This window comes from Chiloscyllium plagiosum, unplaced genomic scaffold (assembly GCF_037043375.1).
Source record: "Chiloscyllium plagiosum isolate Xiang-an unplaced genomic scaffold, Cpla_swu_hap1 HiC_scaffold_8, whole genome shotgun sequence".
NCBI classification, from domain to species: domain Eukaryota; kingdom Metazoa; phylum Chordata; class Chondrichthyes; order Orectolobiformes; family Hemiscylliidae; genus Chiloscyllium; species Chiloscyllium plagiosum.
This window is the reverse complement of record NW_028270146.1, coordinates 57,335,223-57,359,667: the sequence shown is the minus strand read 5'-3', so window position 1 is coordinate 57,359,667 and position 24,445 is coordinate 57,335,223. Positions and strand designations below refer to the sequence as shown.

General features: G+C 42.3%; 1 protein-coding gene across 1 annotated transcript in view; it reads left to right on the top strand.

The window, feature by feature from the left end:
- Nucleotides 1-24,445, top strand: part of LOC122553624 (uncharacterized) — a 36,895-nt gene that overhangs the window by 4,019 nt on the left and 8,431 nt on the right. Inside the window, exons 2-4 of the mRNA XM_043697719.2 lie at nt 16,576-16,663; nt 18,126-18,217; nt 18,335-18,502. Of these exons, the coding sequence (XP_043553654.2) occupies nt 16,576-16,663; nt 18,126-18,217; nt 18,335-18,502 (348 nt within the window). The remainder of the gene's footprint in view (nt 1-16,575; nt 16,664-18,125; nt 18,218-18,334; nt 18,503-24,445) is intronic.

Genomic DNA, 24,445 nt, shown 5'->3' with positions numbered 1-24,445 from the left:
GCACCATGGACAGTGAGGAGGGAGGAGCTGAATTTGTAATTGCCACACTTTCTGCGATTTTTATTTTTTTTAAATCATTTGTGGGATGTGGGCATCACTGGTTGGCCAACATTTTAATTCCCTAGTTACCCTTGAGAACACGGTATAAAGCTGCTTTCTTGATCTGTTGCAGTCTGTGTACTGTGGGTTGACCCACAGTGCCATAAGGCAGGGAATTCCAGGATTTTGACCCAGCAACAGTGAAGGAACAGCAGTATATTTCCAAGTCAGGATGGTGAATGGCTTAGAGAGGATTCTTGAGGTGGTGGTGTTCCCATATATTTGCTGCCCTTGTCCTTCTAGATGGAAGTGGGTTGGAAGGTGCTGTCTGAGGATCTATGAATTTTTCCAGTGCATCTTGTAAATCATACACAGTGCTGCTACTGAGCGCAGTGGTGGAGGGAGTAGGTGATCATGGATATAGTGCCAATAAGGCAGGCTGCTTACACATGGATGGTGTCAAGCTTCTTGAACGTTGTTTGAGTTGCACCTGTCCAGGCAAGTGGGGAATATTGCATCACACTCCTGATTTCCACCTTCTATAAAGTCACACAGATGGTGGACAGGCTTTAGGGAGTCAGGATACTCACCAGTGTTCTAGCCTCTGACTTGCTCTTGTAACCATTGTGTTCATGGTGAGTCAGTTGAGTTTCTAGTCAATAGTAAACACTCCTCAGGATGTTGATATTCAGAGATTCAGTGATGGTAACACCATTGAATGTCCAGGGACAGTGGTCAGAATCATCATGGTAATAGCCTGGTATTTGTGTGGTGTGAATGTTACTTGTCACCTCTCCACCCAAGCCTGGATATTGTCCAGATCTTGTTGCATTTGGACATGGACTGCTTCAGTATCTGAGGAGTCACAAATAGTGGTGAACATTGTGCAATCACCAGTGTGCATCCCCATTTCTGGCTTTATGATAGAGGGAAGGTCATTGATGAAGCAGCTGAAGATATTTGGGCCTTGAACACAATACTGAGGAACACTTGCAGAGAACTGAGATGACTGACCTCTATCAACCATGATTATCTTCCTATGTGTCAGGTATGACTCTAACCACCGAAGAGTTTGCCCCCAGATTCCCATTGATTCCAGTTTTTCCAGGGCTCATTTGATGTCCCACTGTCAAATGCAGCTTGAATGTCAAGAGCTGTCACTTTCCCCTCACTTTGGGAATCCTGCTGACTTGTCCATGTTTAAACCAAGGATTTAATGAGGTCAGAAGCTGAGTGGTCCTGGTAGAACCCAAACTAGGCATCACTGAGCAGGTCTTCAATCACTTAACTGATGAACGAGAGTAGACTGATGGGGTGGTAATTGGCCAGGTTGATTTGTTCTGTCTTTGTGTACAGAACATACCTGGGCATTTTTCACTTTGTCAGGAAGATGCCAATGTTGTAACTGTACTGGAACACCTTGGCTGGGGAGTGGCAAGTTCTGGAGCTCAAGTCTTCAGTACTGTTGCCAGAATGCTGTCAGGGCCCAAAGCTTTTGCAGTATCCATGTCTCCAACCACTGCTTGATATTATTGAATTGGCTTAAGAATGGCATTCATAATGTTGGGGACCACCGGAGGAAGTTGAGATGGATCATCCACTTGTGACTTCTGGCTGAAGATTGCTGTGAAAACTTCAGCCTGATCACTTGCATTGATGGGCTGGATTCTTCCATCATTGCGGAAGGGAATAATTGTGGACGCTTCTACAAAGAGTTGTTTAACTGATCAACACAATTCATGACTGGATGCAGCAGGACTGCAGAGCTTAGATATGATCCATTGGTTTTGAGTTTACTTAGCTGAAAGTGTTGCTGGAAAAGCGCAGCTTTTCACTGGATGTGCAGGACAACCTGCCAGAAGTAGCACCAGGATACCTGAAGATGAGGGGTCAACCTAGTGAAGCCACCAAACAGGACTACCTGCACACCAAATAGAAGCAGCAAATGCTAAACAGAGCTGAAGAAGTGCTTATGCCCGAAACGTCGATTCTCCTGTTCCCTGGATGCTGCCTGACCTGCTGCGCTTTTCCAGCAACACATTTTCAGCTCTGATCTCCAGCATCTGCAGACCTCACTTTCTCCTCACCAATTTTAAGTAGTTTGAGTTTACTTAGCTCTGTCTAGCATTTGCTGCTTCTATTTGGTGTGCAGGTAGTCCTGTTTGGTGGCTTCACTAGGTTGACCCCTCATCTTCAGGTATCCTGGTGCTACTTCTGGCAGGTTGTCCTGCACATCCAGTGAACCAGGGTTGATCCATTGGCTTGATGGTATTGGTTAAGTCGAGGGATATGCTGGGTCATGAGGTTACAGATTGTGCTCAAGTAGAATTCTGCTCCTGTTGGTGACCCACAGTGCATGTCCAGTCTTGACTTGCTAGATTTGTTCAAAGTCTGTCCTATTTAGCAAGTGATGGTGCCACACAGCACAATGGAGGTTATTCTCCATGTGAAGGCAGGACTTTGTCTCCACAAGGACTGTGCAGTGGTCGCTTTTACAGATTTTTTTTTTATTTCAAAAATATTCTTTATTCATAAAATACTTTGATGATCTGTACAATTGGACATGCCATACATATGTAAACATTCCATTTGTTTGCATACCGAAAACAGAGTAATCATTCCTATTTACAGGTCTGTACGATTACATTTTTAGCTGAGGCGTCAGCAGAGCCCAAGTGACTGCGCGGGCCCCTTGTTCTTCTTTAGGCAGGCAGATATTACACGGTGGTCTTTCCTCACTGCGCCTTGGCGGCAGCTGCCCCAAGCTTCAGCGTGTCCCTCAACACGTAGTCCTGGACCTTGGAATGTGCCAGTCTGCAACACTCAGTCGGGGTCAACTCCTTCAGCTGGAAGATCAGCAGGTTTCGGACCCCCCAGAGAGCGTCCTTCACCGAGTTGATGATCCTCCAGGCACAGTTGATGTTCGTCTCGGTGTGCGTCCCGGGGAACAGGCCGTAGAGCACGGAGTCCCACGTCACGGCGCTGCTTGGGACTAACCTCGACAAACACCACTGCATTCCTCTCCAGACTTCTTCTGCGTAGGCACATTCCAGAAGGAGGTGTGTGACAGTCTCGTCCCCCCCGCAGCCGCTTTGAGGGCAGAGTGCGGTGCGGCTGAGAGTCCGGGCGTGCATGAAGGATCTCACAGGCAGAGCCCTTCTCACCACCAGCCAAGCCATGTCTTGGTGCTTGTTGGAAAGTTCTGGCGATGAGGCATTCTGCCAAATGGCTTTGACAGTCTGCTCAGGGAACCGCTCGATAGGATCCGCTGTCTCCTTTTCCCGAAGGGTCTCAAGGACACTACGTGCTGACCACTTCCTGATGGACTTGTGGTCAAAGGTGTTTTTCTTCATAAACTTCTCCACGAAGGACAGGTGATACGGAACGGTCCAACTACGCGGAGCGTTCCGCGGCAGCGAGGCCAGGCCCATTCTTTGCAACACCGGGGACAGGTAGAACCTCAGTACGTAGTGACACTTGGTGTTTGCGTACCGGGGATCCACGCACAGCTTTATGCAGCCACACACAAAGGTGGCCATCAGGGTGAGGGTGGCATTGGGTGTATTTTTTCCCCCGTTGCCCAGATCTTTGTACAGCGAGTCCCTTCGGACCCGTTCCATCTTTGACCTCCATATAAACTGGAAGGTGGTCCGGATGACTGCAGCGGCACAGGTTCTGGGAATAGGCCAGACCTGTGCCACGTATAATAGCAATGACAGTGCCTCACACCTGATGACCAGGTTTTTTCCCGCGATGGAGAGCGACTGTAGCTACCATCTGCCCAGTTTCTGCCTCACTTTGCTGATACGCTCCTCCCAAGACTTAGCGCACGCCCAAGCCCCTCCGAACCAAATACCCAGCACCTTCAGGTGGTCGGTCCTGATGGTGAAGGGGATCGAGGATTGGTCGGCCCAGTTCCCGAAGAGCATGGCCTCGCTCTTGCCTCGCGTCTGCACCTGGCTGATTGGTAAAGATGAGGTCAAGTATGCTTTTCCCTCTTGGCTCCCTCGCCACCTGCCACAGACCTAGCCGAGCAGTTATATCCTTTAGGTCCTTAGCAGCTTAATCAACAGTACTGCTGCCGAGACACTCTTGAGGACTTTCAATGTTTTCTGCCACCCAGACTACATTTTGTGCCCTTGCCATCCTCTGTTTAGCTTTACATGGAGGGTTACTGATTCATCAGCTGAGGGAAGAATGGTACATGGTAATCAGCCGGAGGTTTCCTTGCCCATGTTTAAACTGAAACCATGAGACTTCATGGGGCCTGGTGCCAAATGTTGAGGACTCCCAGATCCTGACTGTATACCGCTGTGCTGCCATCTCTGCTGGTGGGACAGGACACATCCAGATATGGTGATGGTGGTGTCTGGAACCTAGTCATACTCACGGAATCATATCTTACAGACTGTGTCAGGCTGTTGTCTGACTAGTCTGTGAAGTAGCTCTCCCAATTTTGGTACTAGCCCCCAGATGTTAGGAAGGAGGACTTTGCAGGATTAACAGGGCAGTTTCTGCTTTTGTCTTTTCCAGTGCCTACGTCAATGCCAGATGATCTGTCTGGTTTCATTTCATTTCTTTTATTGATTTACATGGGGAATTAGGAAGTTTTAAGTGATTCAGTCCTCCATCAATGTAATGGTCCTTGTGGAATACTGCCAGTGCTGGGGACAGGAGATGTGCTTGGTGGTGGTATCCTACTGGAGGTGGCAGACATGACCGAGGATGGTCCTTTTACTTACTTTCCATTCCACCAGACTTGTAAGGACAAGAGGATCTCTATCAATGTTCTGGGAGGGAGGGCAAAAGTGCAGGAGATGAAACAGTCTGTTGAGGGCCCTGCCTCAAAATTCTCTGAAGCTTTTTCTTTCCCTGGCTTGAGTTATCCAGTTTGTATTTTTGAGAGAGGTAGTTCAGTGTGTGATTATTCTAACCCACATCTTCAAGGTGTGGTGAGCTGGATCCGTTTTCATACCTTGAGCCCTGTCATGTAATTGCTGGCAGCGGGACCCAAGAGCTAGTTTCTCAATAACTTAAGCTTCACAATTTCATATGTATGATTTAAGTTATTTAAAACAGCAGTGTCTGCTGTTTAAAGGAAATAGATCATGCAAATTTTATTATTCTGGTAATCTGCCGAAAGGAGTGTTTTTGCCCCCACCTTTCTGCTTGATTGTGTACCCATAATTACAAAATCCTACTGCTTTCCAGCTTTCATCTTGCCCCTAACCCCATCACTTTTATCTATTAGTGCCAGCCTGGCCAACCGATATCTTTCATTGTCGCTGATTCTTGACCAATGCCCTGATCGAGTTTTGCATCCCTTTTCCAGGATTTTAACTTGAGCTCCCATGCTCCAGAGTCTCATCTCCCACTCGTACCATATTTTCAGACTGATTCCCACAACCCTTCTCTCTGTTCAAACCAAACCTAAATACAACCGGTTTCTGCATATTAATATATGTGGCCTTCTATTTGTGCAAGTGCACACACTGTTCTTTGCGAAAAGAAGGAACAGTCTATTTCAACTCTACAAAACAGGTGAACGCCATTCTATGATTCATTTCATTTGACAAATAAGTAACGTGCCTGGTTTGAAATTTCAAGCTTGACAGTTAACTTGCAACCATCTTTGAACAGTGCATTTTCAATGACAACATCTCAATCAATTAGCACTGTCTTCTCATAAAGTATAAATATTTATTTTCCTTGGTACTTTTTACAAATTATACAGATGAGTGCAAGACAAAAAGCTATGACAAACTATCTTCTAAGGAAATAATCATTAGAATTTGTGACTTAAATTCTATTACTGCTCCTAGAATACCCTGGACATGTGAAACAATATTATTACAAAGAACAAAGAAAATTTACAGCCCAGGAACAGGCCCTTCAGCCCTTCAAGCCTGAGCCGATCCAAATGTACTGTCTAAACCTGTCACCCAATTCCTAAGCATCTGTATCCCTCTGCTCCCCGCCTACTCATGCATCTGTCCAGACGCATCTTAAATGAATCTACCGTGCCTGCCTCTACCACCTCTGCTGGCAACACATTCCAAACACCCACCACTCTCTATGTGAAATACCTTCCGCGTGTATCCCCCCTTAAACTTTCCACCTCTCCCCTTGAAAGCATGACCTCTGGTTATTGAATCCTTCACCCTGAGAAAAAGCTTGTCTCTATCCACCCTGTCTATGCCCTTCATGATTTTGTAAAACTCAATCAGGTCCCCCCTCAATCTCCTTTTTTCTAGTGAAAATAAACCTAACCTACTCAACTCTTTCTCATAGCTAGCACCTTCCATACCAGGCAACATCCTCGTAAACCTTCTCTGCACCCTCTCCAAAGCGTCCACATCCTTTTGGTAATGTAGCGACCAGAACTGTACACAATATTCTAAATGCGGCCAAACCAATGTCTTGTATAATTTTAACATGACTTGCTAGCTCTTCTCAATACCCCGTCCAATGAAGGCAAGCATACTATATGCCTCCTTGACCGCTCTATCCACCTGTGCAGCAACCTTCAGGATACAATGGACCTGCACTCCCAGGTCTCTCTGCCCATGAAGTTTTCTCAAGGCTCTTCCATTCATTGTATAATTCGCTCTAGAATTAGACTTGCCTAAATGCAACATCTCATATTGTCTGGATTGAAAGCCATCTGCCACTTTTTCCGCCCAACTCTCCAGTCTATCTATATCCTCCTGTATTCTCTGACAGTCCCTTAAGCTTTCTGCTACTCCATCAATCTTTGTGTCATCTGCAAACTTGCTGATCATACCAACAGTGCCCTCTTCTAGATCATTATGTATATGACAAATAACAGTGGCCCCAATACTGACCCCTGTGGAACATCACTGGTCACCATTCTCCATTTCGAGAAACTCCCTTCAACTACTACTGTCTCCTATTGCTCAACCAGTTCCTTATCCACCTAGTTAGAACTCCCTGCACACCATGTGACTTCACTTTCTCCATTGGTCTACAATGGGGAACCTTATCAAACACCTTACTAAAGTCCATGTATATGACATCAACAGCCCTTCTACTAATTTGGTCACTTCCTCGAAGAACTCTATTAAGTTGGTAAGGCATGATCTCCCCCACACAAAACCATGTTTCCTATCACTGATAAGCTCATTCTTTTCTGAATATAAATAGATCCTATCTCTTAGTACCCTCTCCAGCAACTTCCCCACCACTGATGTCAGGCTCACTGGTCTATAGTTAGCTGGAATATCCCTACTACCCTTCTGGTACAAGGGGACTACATAAGCTACCCTCCAGTCCTCCGGCACCTCACCTGTATTTAAGGATGCCACAAAGATATCTGTCAGGGCCCCAGCTATTTCCTCTCTCACCTCCCTCAGCAACCTGGGATAGATCCCATCCGGTCCTGGGGATTTGTCCACCTTAATAACCTCTAGCATACCCAACACATCGTCCCTACTTATGCTAACGTGATCTAGACGAATCAAACTTCTATCTCTAATCTCAAGATTCATCATGTTCCTCTCCTCAGTGAACACTGATGCAAAGTAATCATTCAGAATCTCACCCATTCTCTCAGGTTTGACACACAGCCTTCCTTCATTATCTTTTAGTGGACCAATCCTTTCTCTAGTTACCCACTTGCTTCTTATATAAGAATAAAATGCTTTGGGATTTTCCTTAATTCTGCTTGCTAAAGCTATTTCATGACCCCTTTTCACCTGCTTGATTCCTTGTTTAAGACTTGTCCTACTCTTCCGATATTCCTCAAGGGCCCGTTCTGTTCTTAGCTGCCTAGACCTTATGTACACTTCCCTTTCCTCTTGGCTAGTTGAACAATTTCTCCTGTCATCCATGGTTCACGAATCTTGCCCTTCCTATCCTTTGCCTTCAACGGGACATGCCTATCCTGCACTACCGTTAACCTATCTTTGAAAGCCTCCCACATCTCAAATGTGGACTTTCCTTCAAATAGCTGTATCTAATCCACATTTCCCAGCTCCTGCCTAATTTTGATATGATTGGCTTTGGCACAGTTTAGTACTTTTCCCTGAGGACCACTCTCTTCTTTATCTACGAGTATTCTAAAACTTACAGAATTGTGGTCACTGTAAAGAAATTCCCCACCGCAACTTCTACCACTTGTCCTTGCTCGTTCCCTAGTACCAGGTCCAATATGGACCTTCCCTCGTCGGACTATTGACATACTACTCTAGAAAACTTTCCTGGACACTTCGTACAAATTCTACTCCATCCAGCCCTCTGACGCTAAGTGTATCCCAGTCAATATTGGGAAAAATAAAATCCCCCATCACCACTACCCTGTTGCCTCTACATCTATTCATAATCTGTTTACCTATTTGTTCTTCTACCTCACACTCACTGTTGGGAGGTTTATAATACAACCCCAACAATGTAACTGCACTCTTCTTATTTCTCAGCTCCACCCATAATGCCTCACTACCCAAGGCCGCCATAGTGTCCTCCTTTAGCACAGCCATGATATCGTCCCTGACCAGCAATGCAATTCCACCCCCTCTTTTACTTCCCCTCCCTGTCCTGTCTGAAGCGTCTATATCCTGGAACATTTAGTTGCCAATCATCATGCCCTTCCTTCAACCAAGTCTCTGTAATAGCAATAATGTCATACTCCCAGGCACCAATCCAAACCCTAAGTTCATCTGCGTTACACACTACATTCCTTGCATTAAAGTAGATGCATTTCAGGCCACCAGTTCTTTTGCATTCACCTGCTCTCTGCCTATTCTTCCTTTTTATTAGTGCTATCTTCATAATTCTTACAGTCTCCAGTCTCCACCTCACTGCCTACTCGTTTTCTCTTCTGGTTCCCAGTCCCCTGCCACATTAGTTTAAAACCTCCCTAACAGCAGTAGCAAAAACTCCCCCAAGGACATTGGTTCTGGTCTGGTTCAGATGTAGACTGTCCCTTTTGTAATAGTCCCACCTTCCCCAGAACCGGTCCCAATGTCCAACAAATCTGAACCCCTTCCTCCTACACCGTCTCTCAATCCACATGTTCATCCTGCCTGTTTTTTTTCACTTCTACGCTGGCTAGCACATGGCACTGGTAGTAATCCCGAGATCACTACCTTTTGAGGTCCTCCACTTTAACTTCTCTCCTAGCTCCTTGAATTCTGCTTTCAGGACCTCATCTCGCTTTCTACTTATATCGTTGGTGCCTATATGCACCAAGATAACTGGCTGTTCATCCTCCCCTTTTAGAATGCTCTGCAGCCGATCAGTGACATCCCTGACCCGAGCACCTGGGAGGCAACATAGCATCCAGGAGTTCCATTTTTGGCCACACAACCGCCTGTCTACTCCCTTCACAATGGAATCCCCTATGAGTATGGCCCTACGTGTCTTTTTCCCGCCCTTCTGAACAGCAGTACCCGCCATGGTGCCATGATCTTGACAACTGCTGCCCTCCCCGGTGAGCCATCTTCCCCCGACAGTATCCAAAACATTTATTATTATTATTATTATTATTATTATTATTATTATTATTATTATTATTATTATCATCAAAGCATCCCCTTGCCTTTATTAATTTTGCCAGTGAAATAGACCTGTTCTTGTGTGATTAATTCCTTTTTGCCCAAGTTGCTGGAAATGTGAACTGATCAGTGCATAATCAAAGCAACAGAACATCTGGGACCTTGGTGAATGATAGAACAGTCTACCTCCATAATGCATGAGGATTTAAGAATTGAGAAACCCCAAACATGTTTCCACAGAAATTCCTCAGCATATTTCTCGGGCTACACTGTTTTCAGTTTCATTAATGACCTTGCTTCCATCTGCTACTGCTTGTGGCTACCCTTGCCAGATCTGCTGTGATAATCTGCCATGCTTGCCTGTCACATCCTCGCACATCCACTGTATGTCTGCAACCATCTGTCACATCTTTCATTCAGCTATGCCTAGGTTGACCTCTTTCTCTTGTGCTACATGTTGCCACCCAGAAGTGATCTCTGTAGCTTTCCAGCTCTGATCAAATGGAGTCTAGAACTATACAGGATGGAAACAAATCCTTTTTGGTCCAACTTGTCCATGCTGACCAGATATCCTGAATTAATCTAGTCCCATTTGCCAGCACTTGCCCATATCCCTCTAAACCCTTCCTGGATACCCATCCAGGTGCCTTTTAAATGCTGTAATTGGATCAGTCTCCACCACTACTTCTGGTAGCTCATTCCATACACTCACCACCCTCTGTGAGAAAACGTTGCCCCCTAGGTCCCTTTTAAACCTTTTCCCTTCAAATCTATGACCTCTTGTTCTGGACTCCCCACCCCAGGGAAAAGACCTTGGCTACTCACCCTATCCATGCCCTTCATCATTTTATAAGCCTCTATATGGTCTCTAGTCCTCAGTCTCCGATGCTCCAGGGAATATAGCCCCAGTCTGTTCAGCATCTCCCTATAGCTCAAATCCTCCAACCCTGGCAACATCCTTGTAAATCTTTTCTGAACCCTTTCATGTTTCACAACATCCCTCCTGTGGGAGTAGAGCAGAATTGCACACAATATTCCAAAAGTAGCCTAACTAATGTCCTGTACAGCCACAACATGACCTCCCAACTCCTATACTCAAAGCACTGACTAATAAAGACAGGCATACCAAATGCCACCTTCACTATTGTCTACCTGCCATTCCATTTTCAAGGAACTATGAACCTGCACTCCAAGGTCTGACTTGTTCAGCAACACTTCCTAGGACCTTATCATTAAGTGTATAAAGTCCTGCCCTGATTGGCCTTTCCAAAACGCAGCACCTCACATTTATCTAAATTAAACTACAATTTTGGTGTCATCTGCAAACTTACTAATCATACCTTCTATGTTCACATCCAAATCATTTATATAAATGACAAAAAGGAGTGGACCCAGCACAGATCCTTGTGATACACCGTTGCTCACAGGCCTCCAGTCTGAAAAGCAACACTGCACCACCATCCCTTCTCTCCCATCTTTTGAGCCAGTTCTGTATCCAAATGGCTAGTTTTCCCTGTATTCCATGTGATCTAACCTTGCTAACCAATCTATCACGCGGACTCTTGTCAAACCTTGCCTTACTGAAGTCCATATACATCGCGTCCAATGCTCTGCCTTTATCAATTCTCTTCATTACTTTTTCACAAAACTAAATCGTGTTAGTGAGACATGATTTCACAAGCACAAAACCATGTTGACTGTCCCTAATCAGTTGTTGCCTTTCCAAATGCATGTAGACCCTGTCCATCAGGATCTCTCCCAACAACTTAATGTTAGGTTCACCAGTTTATTATTCCCTGGCTTTTCCTTACCATCTTCCTTAAATTATGGCACCACATTAGACTATGATTTTCCTGTACTCGTGAGTACTTGTGACAGTAACGTTAATTCCTAATTATTTACTGCAGTGTGACAACATCCACTCCAGTCTAGTTATTTCTGGTGCATTCTTTGAGTGTTGATTTTATCTGTTAGTTGTTCATACTCCATCTAGATTTTAAAACTTAAATTTAATTGATCTATGAAAATTTATAGTCCCTCTTCTGACTGCACAAATCGTCTTGTTTTGTCAGCTTACTGCACGTTTATATTCTTGCCTCAGATTTTCTTCTTACAACTTCAACCATCTTTGTCTCGTGTATTACTCCAACAAGTGGAGATTTCTCCACCCTTATTTCCCCTTCACTCCAGTTTTGCTCGGTCACCTTGATGCCACACTTAATGATATCGAGCTTACTTTACCTTTGGAATTCAGCTGTTTGGACCAAGGCTGTAATGAGGTCAGGAGTGCAGTGGCCTTGGTGGAACCTAAATTGGACATTACTGAGCAGGTGCTGCTTTATAGAACTGTTGATGACACTTTCCATTAGTTTACTGATGATTTTTAAAAATTTAATTCCTGATTTTAATATGCCTTTATTAATAGTTGTTCCTATTACTGGTCTAAATCCAGACTTCCAAACATCAGTTTCTGCTGCAAATGTGGTGTTATTTCTCACATATTTCAAGAGAGCTTTCATGAAATGATTGGTCTCCATTTTTGTGTTTGGTTTCCCAGGAAGCAAAATGTATAGTTAATATCTCATGTCAATGGAATGTAACTTTTTGATGTATATCTGATCACAAATTTTTATTAATCAGATCTAATTGTGTTTCTCCAAAAGCTTCTGTTCTGTTACTTCGTGCCTAAAGCTTTACCTGTACTCAACAAGAAAAAAAACATTCTTTATCATCATGTTTGGTGCCTCATTTATCTCTATCTTAAAGATTTTCTTGATATCAATTGTTGTCAGTTGTTGTCTGTGTGCAATGTGAATCTACTCTGCATGGTTCTGGTAATTGTCCTGGACATGGTAGACTAAGAAAGATTGGGCACCCTGACTTGCAGACAGAAACCTTGAGGACTGGTGAACAGAATGGTATAGGGGCAAGACTTCTTACCCTGGGATCAACAGTGGACATGACACCAAATCATGCTAGCCTGGTCCAATTATTGTCAACCAAGTCTAAGCTGTCTGGAGGAATGCACAACAAGCACCACATTCTGCCACTGTAAGTGCCACCATCTTCTCTCTGATACCTCATGCTCACTTTATCTCTGCTGTTCTGGATCAGCCCAAACTCTCTCAAGATATATCAAGGAGATAGCCGAGACCCAATGTTTATTTAAAGCCAGATATAAGACACTGAATTGATTCATCAAACTACTAGGCTTTCAGCAAAACTTGCTTTATTCTTGTACCAGTTAAAATATGACGAAGAAAGAAAAATTGGCAGAACGTTAACTCTATTGAAATAGTTAACATGGGAGACTGATTAGCAAGGTTAGATCTCACGGAATACAGGGAGAACTAGCCATTTGGATACAGAACTGGCTCAAAGGTAGAAGAGAGAGGGTGGTGGTGGAAGGTTGTTTTTCAGACTGGAGGCCTGTGACCAGTGGAGTGCCACAAGGATCGATGCTGGGCCCTCGTTTGTCATTTACATAAATGATTTGGATGCAAGCATAAGAGCTACAGTTAGTAAGTTTGCAGATGACACCAAAATTGGAGGTGTAGTGGACAGCGAAGAGGGTTACCTCAGATTACAACAGGATCTGGACCAGATGGGCCAATGGGCTGAGAAGTGGCAGATGGAGTTTAATTCAGATAAATGCAAGGTGCTGCATTTTGGGAAAGCAAACCTTAGCAGGACTTACACACTTAATGGTAAGGTCCTAGGGAGTGTTGCTGAACAAAGAGACCTTGGAGTGCAGGTTCATAGCTCCTTGAAAGTGGAGTCGTAGGTAGATAGGATAGTGAAGAAGACATTTGGTATACTTTTCTTTATTGGTCAGAGTATTGAGTACAGGAATTGGAAGGTCATGTTGCGGCTGTACAGGATATTGGTTACTACTGAAAAGTGTGTTGCTGGAAAAGCGCAGCAGGTCAGGCAGCATCCAAGGAGCAGGAGAATCAATGTTTCGGGCACAAGCCCTTCTTCAGGAATCCTTTTTGTGCCAAGCAGGTTAAGATAAAAGGTAGGGAGGAGGGACTTGGGGGAGGGGTGTTGGGAATGCGATAGGTGGAAGGAGGTTAAGGTGAGGGGTTGGGGACGGAGAGGGCAGGAAGAAGATTGCAGGTCAAGAAGGTGGTGCTGAGTCCGAGGGTTGGGACTGAGATAAGGTGGGAGGAGGGGAAATGAGGAAGCTGGAGAAATATGCATTCATCCCTTGTGGTTGGAGGGTTCCTAGGCGGAAGATGAGGCACTCTTCCTCCAGGCGTCGTGTTGCCATGGTCTGGCAATGGAGGAGGCCAAGGACCTGCATGTCCTTGGCGGATTGGGAGGGGGAATTAAAGTGTTCAGCCACGGGGCGGTTGGGTTGGTTGGTGCGGGTGTCCCAGAGGTGTTCTCTGAAACGTTCCGCAAGTAGGCGGCCTGTCTCCCCAATGTAGAGGAGGCCATGTCGGGTGCAGCGGATGCAGTAAATGATGTGTGTTGCGGTGCAGGTGAATTTGTGACTGATACGGAAGGATCCCTTGGGGCCTTCGAGTGAAATGAGGGGGAAGGTGTGGGCGCAAGTTTTGCATTTTTCTGTTGCAGGGGAAGGTGCCGGGAGTGGAGGTTGCGTTGGTGGGGGGTGTGGACCTGACGAGGGAGTTGCGGAGGGAGTGGTCTTTCTGGAACGCTGATAGGGGAGGGGAGGGAAATATATCCTTGGTGGTGGGGTCTGTTTGGAGGTGGCGGAAATGACGAAGCATGATACGATGTATTCCTGAAGAAGGGCTTATGCCCAAAACGTCGATTCTCCTGCTCCTTGGATGCTGCCTGACCTGCTGTGCTTTTCCAGCAACACATTTTTCAGCTCTGATCTCCAGCATCTGCAGTCCTCACTTTCTCCCAGGACATTGGTTAGGCAACTGTTGGAATATTGCGTGCAATTCTGGTCTCCTTCCTATCAGAAAGATGTTGTGAAACTTGAAAGGGTTCACAAAAGATTTACAAGGATGTTGCCAGGGTTGGAGGATCTGAGCTACAGGGAGAGGCTGAACAGGCTGGGGCTGTTTTCCCTGGAGGCTGAGGGATGACCTTATAGAGGTTTACAAAATTGAGTGGCATGGATAGGATAAATAGACAAAGTCTTTTCCCTGGGGCCGGGGAGTCCAGAACTAGAGGGCATAGGTTTAGGGTGAGAGGGGAAAGATATAAAAGAGACCTAAGGGGCAACTTTTTCACGCAGAGGATGGTACGTGTATGGAATGAGCTGCCAGACAATGTGGTGGAGGCTGGTACAATTGCAATCTTTAAGAGGCATTTGGATGGATATATGAATAGGAAGGATTTGGAGGGATATGGGCCGGGTGCTGGCAGGTGGGACTAGATTGGGTTGGGATATCTGGTCGGCATGGACGGGTTGGACCGAAGGGTCTGTTTCCATGCTGTACATCTCTATGACTCTGCTACGTTTCAACTATTTCAAAATAGCAGCATCCCATAAACACATCATTGGCAAAGGCAAAAACAGCAAAACAGATTTCCCTCACTTTCTACCTCCTCCAGTCTAGGAGAGGAAAGAAACCGAAAGAATGAAGCTAGCAGCAGAGAAACAACTATATCTAGCAGCTTCAATTCCAAAACTACAACTTCAACAAGTGAAAGCAAAACTAATTCAGTAAAGTTCGGTCACGTAGGATTCAGGGCAAAATACCAATTGGATGCATAATTGGCTTAATGGCAGGAGACAGAGTTGAAGTGCTTTTCAGACTGGAGGCCTGTCACCAGCAGTGTTCCACAGGGATTGGGTTCTACATCCCCTTTGGTTTGTCATTCCTATAAATGCTTTGGATGAGAATATAGAAGACATAAAGTCATAGAGATGTATAGCACGGAAACAGACTCTTTGGTCCAAGCAGACCAGATATCCCGACCCAGTCTAGTCCCACATGCCAGGACCCCACCCATATCCCTCCAAACCCTTCGTATTCATATACCCATGCAGATGCCATTTAAATGTTGCAATTGTCTCTTTTATATCTTTCCCCTCTCATCCTAAACCGATGCCCACTAGTTCTGTTCTCCCCCACCCCAGGGAAAAGACTTTGTCTATTTATCCTATTAATGCCCCTCATGATTTTATAAACCACCGTTAAAGTCATCCCTCAGCCTCCGACGCTCCAGGGAAAACAGCCCTAGCCTATTCAACCTCTCCCTCTTGCTCAAATCCTCCACCCCTGGCAACATCCTTTTATGGTTAGTAAGTTTGCAAATGACACTAAAGTTGGTGGCATAGTAGACAGTGAAGTTTCACCTAGTAGGAATTTTGTCAATCTTCAATAGTGGGAAATGTGTTTATCTAAGTAACCTATGTTGACAAGAACTTCAGCACTCTGAGCAGGAGTTGGCAATTCAGCCTCTTGTGCTTGTTCTGTATTTCAATACAATCATGACTAATCTCAGCACTGCCTCAACTTCACTTTCCTGCTGCTCCCATAACTATTTGAATAAATTTGAAATGGATTTTTAATGTCACCGCAGTCTGGGGTAGTGAAAGCCACAAATTCGCGACCCTTTAAGAGAAGTAATTCTTCCTTATCTCTGTTTTAAATCTGCTACCCCTTATCCTAAACCTGACTTCTCATTCTGGATTACCCAACACGAGGAAACATTCTTTCTACACCTACTTTGTCAATCCCCTTTAGCATCTTTAAATCTCAATTCAGTTTCCACTTGTATATCTTCTCATCCTTCTAACTTCTGGTGAGTATAGGCTGAAACTGCTCAACCCCTCCTCGTAAAACAAGCCTTTCATCTCTGAATAAATCTAATGAATGTCTCTGACCTGCTTCCAATCCTAAAGAGGCTAAAGTTTGCAATCTGCCCATTTTGTGAGTGTACACCTGCCTGTGCATGAGTGGAAGAGATTTGAACTACACTAACAATCAGTTTAGTTAGAAATTTGTGATCTTGACTTTTGGGTACAACTGTTCAAAATGCTTGTGCAGATTTAGAGTACATAACCTTTTAGGTTTCTTTATTTTTTCCACAGAAATATTGTTTCCACTGTTAATTTGGCCTGCAAATTGGACCTGAAGAGAATAGCTTTATGTGCAAGAAATGCTGAATATAATCCAAAGGTAATTTTTCAAACAGGGTATTAATGTTTCATGTGCTAATTCATTTTTTTTCCATCACTAAGAGCTTCAATCTTGCATCCTGTTAAATCAGATTAAAAAAGTAAAACTTTTTTTCTAATCCACTGCATTATCTACAAGTTAGATGATGGCAAAATATTACCCTTGATCTTCGGTAGCAAATGTTAATATATGCGAGTCAGTTGTATTATAGGAAAGGTAAATTCAGAACATTTTTCCTAATGGATCAGAAAAGATTACAGTACAAGTTTAAGGTATATGACTGAGAATGTTTATTTGATTTTGAGAGTTTTTGGTCTTGGCTAGGCCATTAGAGATGCTGGAAATTTGAAGTTCATAGGTTCTCTGGTTTGAGACTTGCTCCCCTTTTTATGGCCATTTTAGATACCATTGACAAACATTTAGGAATAGGTTTGTAATCGTTTCTTGGTAAAACCAAGGCTTTGTACAAGGAACGTTAGACATTGTGCGAAGAATGATCTTGGATCTTATCTCTAATCTGCACTGATTTACTTCAACTATCCATTTCTGGTTAGGATAATCACCAGAATCTAGAAAAGTAACAGGCAGAGATCCCACCTCAAACACCATTAACTATCTAATTCTAAATGGGGAAAATAGAGATTTGGGACAATATTTGAACCATTGTCCTTGCCCTTTTATGTAAATTGATTGAGCTAGCAGTCAAGACTGCCTCATGAATAACGGTGACTTGGATGAGCTTTGAGATATCTACTGCCCTTTTGCTCAACTGAGGGAGCTTGAGAGTAGATGGGCAATGAATGCTGGCCTAGTAGCCATGCCTACATCCAATGAATTAAAAACAAAATAGATTTTGGTATCCATAGAGAAGTATGTAGGGGTGCAGTGTACCATATAATGTTGAGTCAAAAAGGTTGATTCAGCAAATTTAACAATAAATAAAAGAGGGTGCTATAACTTATGTTCATTTTGTGTATTCCAATTATTTTGGATTCCTTTCCAAAATACACAAAAAAGTGAAAATTGCAAGTAGGAGTAGGCCATTCAATCCTTCAAGCCTGTTTTGCCATTTGGTGAAAGCATGGCTGATCTGATTTGTAGCCTCAACCTCCCTTTTCTGTGTATCCCTGTGCCTTGACAATCAAAAATCTGTCTAACTCAGCCTTGAATATATTCAATGACCCAACCTCCAGGGAAGAGAATTCCATAAATTGACAATGCTCTGAGAGAAAGAAAGTGGCTCCTTATCAAACCTTAGAAAGGAGATCCTTCATCTTTAAACTATGCATCCAAATGTAATTATTTCTTATCTGCAGTTTTCAATTTAATTTTGTCAACTTTTCATAAGTTTGAGTCAGAGTACTTTTTTTTTGCAGCATTTAAAAAATGTTTACAGTCTGGTATTAAAGACGTAGATTGTTTATCACCTAGACCTAAGTTTGTTCTAACTTGTGCTTAATAGCGGTTTGCTGCAGTGATAATGCGAATAAGAGAGCCCAGAACGACAGCGTTAATCTTCAGTTCAGGCAAGATGGTTTGCACTGGAGCCAAAAGGTATAATATCTTGTTTCTGTTTTGAAACACTGAAGTTCGACACAATTTGTGGAAAGTTACTCAGGATGTATGTCCGTGATTTTAATTAACAGGCATCTCTTTTCTTCATCCTAACAGTGAAGAACAGTCTCGATTAGCAGCTAGGAAATATGCACGTGTTGTTCAGAAACTCGGATTTCCAGCGAAGTTTCTTGATTTTAAAATCCAAAACATGGTTGGAAGTTGTGATGTGAAATTCCCCATCAGATTAGAAGGGTTGGTTCTCACCCACCAACAATTCAGCAGGTACAGAATACTCCAGGACTGGCTTTCTTGTACTTCCATTTCAGGCTTAAATGGTTCAATTTCATTTCATTATTCATTGTTGATTTCAACTATTTTTTGTTTTGAAAGATATTCATTTGAATCTACTGGAATGTTTTGTAGGTCTAAGTATCGAAATGGCCAGTGAATAGCAACTTTCAACAGTGGATTTTGAGGTTTGAAATTAATAGAACATGCATTTCTATTGCTCATTTTCTGCAGTAAAATGCCTTAACACTACTTGGGGTGTTGGAATGGGGGAAGAACTAGACATGGAGGGCAGATTTTGGGGTGATTGTATTTGTAATCCAAGGTGTTGAACATTGATAACAAGGCAAGACTGATTTGGAGAGAACATTTCAGTTGTAATGCAAATTTAGTTTGGAGGACGCATAGTCGCCCAGAGTGAAGCGTGCAGGCATTAAGAAACCATTATTTCTATAAATGGGCGGGCAAATCATTAATTCATGACAAGGATTTTCATGTCTTGGAGAAATGGGAGCAATGAAGGCTGGCAAGGCTCCTGGTGATAGAAGATTAGGGTTTAGTCTGAATTTAGATAATTTTATACTTTCTCAGTACAACTTAATTTCAAAGATCACCTACACACTTTTCTAAAAAAAAATCTGCACGAGTGTATCAAACCAGTTGCATTGATCCAAGCCAAGATCATTAAAGTATTCCCGTTAGTGAAATAGTTGATACTGAAAGTAATCCTATGAATTAAAAACCCATAATGTATCACTTGGCAATCTCTTTGCTCTTCACCTTCTTGAATGCATTTGTTATAAATATAGTTAGTTATACCATGTCTGTCCATTTTTGAATGCAGAGGTTGCATGTTCTATCAAGGCCTCCTTTTCAGAGTGCCTTCTTTTGGAGAGGAGAACTACAGTTAGTTGGGTTTTTAACAAGTATTTTTGAGTTCTGTGCCAAATTATTTGAGCAAAAGAAAGAAATTGAGTACTTGTGACTTTGCTAATCTGCATAAAAATTGAATTTTGGATTAGCATTTGAATTCATTTGCAATCCTACTTATGTTTCCAAGCAGCAGACTTTTAACACCTGGATTGTTGAAAGAAATCGAAGATTGCTTTCTGCAACCCTATATCACATGTATAATTTTGAGCCCCATTTTATGGCCTAGCCTTATACATGTGTAACTCAGAAATAAACAATATATTGCCTTTTTTTAGCTTTTTTGGGGTGAACCAGGGTTTCTGTAGTAAATGGTTACTGAAGTCCTTCAGATTTTGTTTCTGTTTAATACACTTGTTATTGTTCCCACACTGTAAAGCAGAGCTCTACAATTAAAGGCCATTTTCCTTTGGATCATTTAGGGTCTTTCTGTAATTACAATAGGTTGTTTAATTAAGGCATTTCCAGCTTTTGAAATAATATAGCAATGTCTTCTTATGCTGTGATCCCACTTGATGCTAATCTTGGACATGTTAGATCCCAGCGTAAAACCTCAATAGACTATAAGTTTTTTTATTTTTGCTATTTGTTGACTCTGTTGTTCAGTCACTGAACATATTCTGAAGAGGTTGCCAAAGTTCATTACACAAGGGAAAAGACATAAACTCTTTTACAATATATTAGAGAATTTGAAATGCTCTTATAACAAATATCAGAAACAAAGATACAACCCTTTTATCCTCAATGGCGACTTGACAGACACTCTCACTTTAAAGTTTGTTGTTTAGTTGGCTTTGATGTAATTGGTGTCTGGAGCTTTCTTCTTACTGAAACTCTCTAAACAAGTATTTGGATTTTCTATACCTTCAGCTTCCAGGAATCTTCAGCCTTTGGAGATTTCTTCTAAGAGACTTTAGAGCTTTTTTGTAGCTCGATATTTTTCAAAACTGCTTAACTAACAGCACCTTGATCTGCCTGACCTTCTGGATGATTCTGTCTCTTTGTCACACATATATATAAAACACATATATTGCTAAGCACAGCAGTTTTCTTTTTTTAAAAAACTCTTGTTTCTAATGCAATGAATAATTTAACTCCAATTATACTGCAAGACAGTATCAATAAACTTAAGAAATCTCTGCAAATCTGGAATAAGTGAAAGTTCACATTAGTCCCAGAAGATTACAGGTTGCATTGTCAGTAAAAACAGGTGACTGACGGTGAGTTTAACTTCATACAACTTGATGTTTATTCTGCCAGCTTTGTGCCAATTCTTTAAATCTGTCAACATCCCTTTCTGAAGCTCCTTTGCATCCAACCTACAGCTTACTCTCCACCTGTCTTTGTATCATCAACCAACACACAAATCATCTCTTAGTCAAGTCATTGATATGTTCCTGGAGTGCAAGTACCTGACGCCCAAGCTTTGAATCTTGCAGTAATTTGTCATTCTATGAATAATTTGCAATTTTTACTTAGTCAGCTTGTTTGTAACCAATCCTCAATCTATGTTAATATTGCCCCCAGTCCCAGGAGCCCTTTTTTTTTGTATAATAGCCTCTTTTTACCACCTTTTATTAAATGAATTTTGAAGTTGCAAGTACATATCTACAGGGTTCCCCTTATCTGTCTTGTCACTTACAACTTCAAACGCAAATAGACTGGAAAAATCTGTTAGAACTAACTTCCATTCTGTAGATTCGTACCAACTTGATTTAATAACATTTTTAAAGTATCCTGCCACTGTGTTCCCAATAATAGATCTTAGCACTGTTCTCACTACTGATCTCCGGCTGTGGCCTGAAATTCTGTTTCTGACACCTCATTTTTGAATACCAGGATTACAAATTTTACATTTCCAATCAAGAAGCATTCAAAAATCTAGGGCATTCTGAATAACCAAATTCACTGTTCACCATCTCTAGTCACCTTTTATAAAAACTTAAGATGTAAGCCATCAGCAGTTTCATAGCTATTAGGCCCATAAATTTTTCTTTCTTTTCAAACTATTCATACTGATTCCTTCAAGTTTCTACTTATCACTAAACATGATTCCTCACTATTTCCAGAGAGGTTAACGTGTTTCTACCATAAAGCCAGAAACGAAGTTTCATTTCTCTGCAATTTCCTTATTCCATATCATTTCTCCTATCCTTGTCTGTTAAGTGGCCCACACTTTGACTAATCTTAGTTATTAATTTACAGCTGTTAATTCACATTGTTAGGAGCCTATTCATGACTGACTTAGCTTATGGTCTTAATGTAGAATGAAAACTTGGAGGCCCAGGTATGTATCAATGAAACTGAGGAGTCTAACTGCAGCAGAAAAAAAAATTGGTACTTGAGTATTGCTAAAAAGAGAGACAACATCATTTTGAAGCTTTTTGACTTGAATTCATCAGGACAAATGCAAAAAGGCCAAATTTCAAACCAGAATAATTTGTACTATAGGAGAAAATGGTGCAGATTTTAGAATTTTGCATTTAGAATTTTGACAATTCTGCTTAAACTTGCAATGAACAAGAAATTTGAAGATGACAAAAAAGAAAAGATAAAATGAGAAAAATCATGCAGCATGTCACCAAAATAACAAGTTTATTCTGTTTTAAGAAAAACATCTTCACAGGATTCTAAGACAGACTGAAATATTCTAATTAGTACCATGGAATTTATAGCCAAGAAAATATTTTCCTATTTCGTGTGTTCAGATCATGTGCAGATATCAAATTTCAATTCAGTCACTTATTGTTTCTCCTAACTTTTTGTGAAATTACATCCACTTACCCCATTTCTGCGGATGATATGAAAGTCGGAGGAGTTGTAGACAGTGAGGAAGGATATGGCAGGTTACAGCGGGATATAGATAAGCTGCAGAACTGGGCAGAAATGTGGCAAATGGAGTTCAATGTAGCTAAGTGTGAGGTGATTCACTTTGGTAAGAGTAATAAAAAGATGGGGTACTGGGCTAATGGTCGGATACTTGGTAATGTGGATGAGCAGAGGGATCTTGGTGTCCATGTACACAGATCTTTGAAAGTTGCCACCCAGGTAAATAGTGCGGTGAAGAAGGCATATGACGTACTGGCTTTTATTGGTAGAGGAATTGAGTTCCGGAGTCCTGAGGTCATGTTGCAGTTGTATAAGACTCTGGTGCGGCCGCATTTGGAGTATTGTGTGCAATTTTGGTCGCCATATTATAGGAAGGATGTGGAGGCACTGGAACGGGTGCAGAGGAGGTTTACCAGGATGTTGCCTGGTATGGTAGAAAGATCGTATGAGGAAAGGCTGAGGCACTTGGGGTTGTTTTCATTGGAGAAAAGAAGGTTTAGGGGTGACTTGATAGAGGTGTACAAGATGATTAGGGGTTTAGATAGGGTCGACAGTGAGAATCTTTTTCCACGTATGGAGTCAGCTATTACAAGGGGGCATAGCTTTAAATTAAGGGGGGGTAGGTATAGGACAGATGTTAGGGGTAGGTTCTTTACTCAGCGAGTCGTGAGTTCATGGAATGCCCTGCCAGTAGCAGTGGTGGACTCTCCCTCATTATGGGCATTTAAGCGGGCATTGGATAGGCATATGGAGGATAGTGGGCTAGTGTAGGTTAGGTGGGCTTGGATCGGCGCAACATCGAGGGCCGAAGGGCCTGTACTGCGCTGTATTCTTCTATGTTCTATGTTCTTACAGGCTTGAAATTGAGGTGATTCTAGGTAATGTTGGAAATACCATAACTATACATTGTGTTTTGCATATATTTGGCATTTAAGTCAACTCCACCATTTGTTTAGCTATGACATGCTACTCTCATTAGCAGTTTCAATTTTTCATTGCACAAATGCATGCTTTACTTATCAGAATCCTACAACTGGCTATGAGAGATCAAGCAATGATACAACCTGTGTTGAGAAGATGCATAATAATTTAAGAAAACCCTCTCTTTGCATTTTACATTGTTATTTCAAAATGGTGGCCATCTACACTGATGGTTCACTATGTTCTGTATACGTCAAACTCTGTTTTAAGATTTTTTTTTAAGGTTCAAAGGTTGACACGCGTGTTGACAACTTTGACAGTGTATAACTTTTTAACATTTACTGACAGAATTTCATTCTCTATTTGCCCTTGGCTCTCTGGTCCTGCTTTACCAGATGTTGACAGTGTAGTACTTGATATAAGGAAGACCATAGATGAGGCAGCTGAAGACGATTGGACTTGACATTGCTGCAGGAGTTTCTCAGGGCAATGTCCTAGTACTGAGAAAATTACCTTTCAATAACCACAATTATTTTTATGCTAGGTATGACTCCAGTTAGAGAAAAGCTCCCCATTCTGACACCACTCTTCCAGGCAGCAGATTCCAAATCCTAACAACTGAGTAAATCTGACTTTTGGCTCTCTGACAATCTTGAAATTGTGATTCCTAGCTAATGATATACCAACCAGTAGAAAAGAATATCCTTCTTTACCCTGTGAAAATTGCTTACAATTTTGAACATGTCAATAAGATCACCACTTAAATTTCCCTGCAACAAAGAATCAAATCAATTTCTCTCTAATCTTTCCTTGTATCTAAAATCTCTCATTACTGTTACCATTCTCCTTTTGTGCACTGTCTAAGGTTCAATATCCATCCTAAATAGAGTCATAGTCATAGAGGCATACAGTACAGAAACAGACCCTTCGGTCCAACCCATCCATGCCGACTAGATATTCTAACCTAATCTAATCCTATTTGCCAGCACTTGGCCCATATCCCTCTTAACCCTGCCTACTCATAACCATCCAGATGCCTTTTTAAATGCTGTAATTATACTAGTCTCCACCACTTCCTCTGGCAGCTCATTTCATACACCTACCACCCTCTATGTGAAAAAGTTGTCCCTTAGGTCCCTTTCATATCCTTCCCCTCTCACCCTAAATTTATGCCCTCTAGTTCTGAACTCCATCACTCCAGGGAAAAATCCTTGTTTATTTATCCTATCCATGTCCCTCATGATTTTATAAACCACC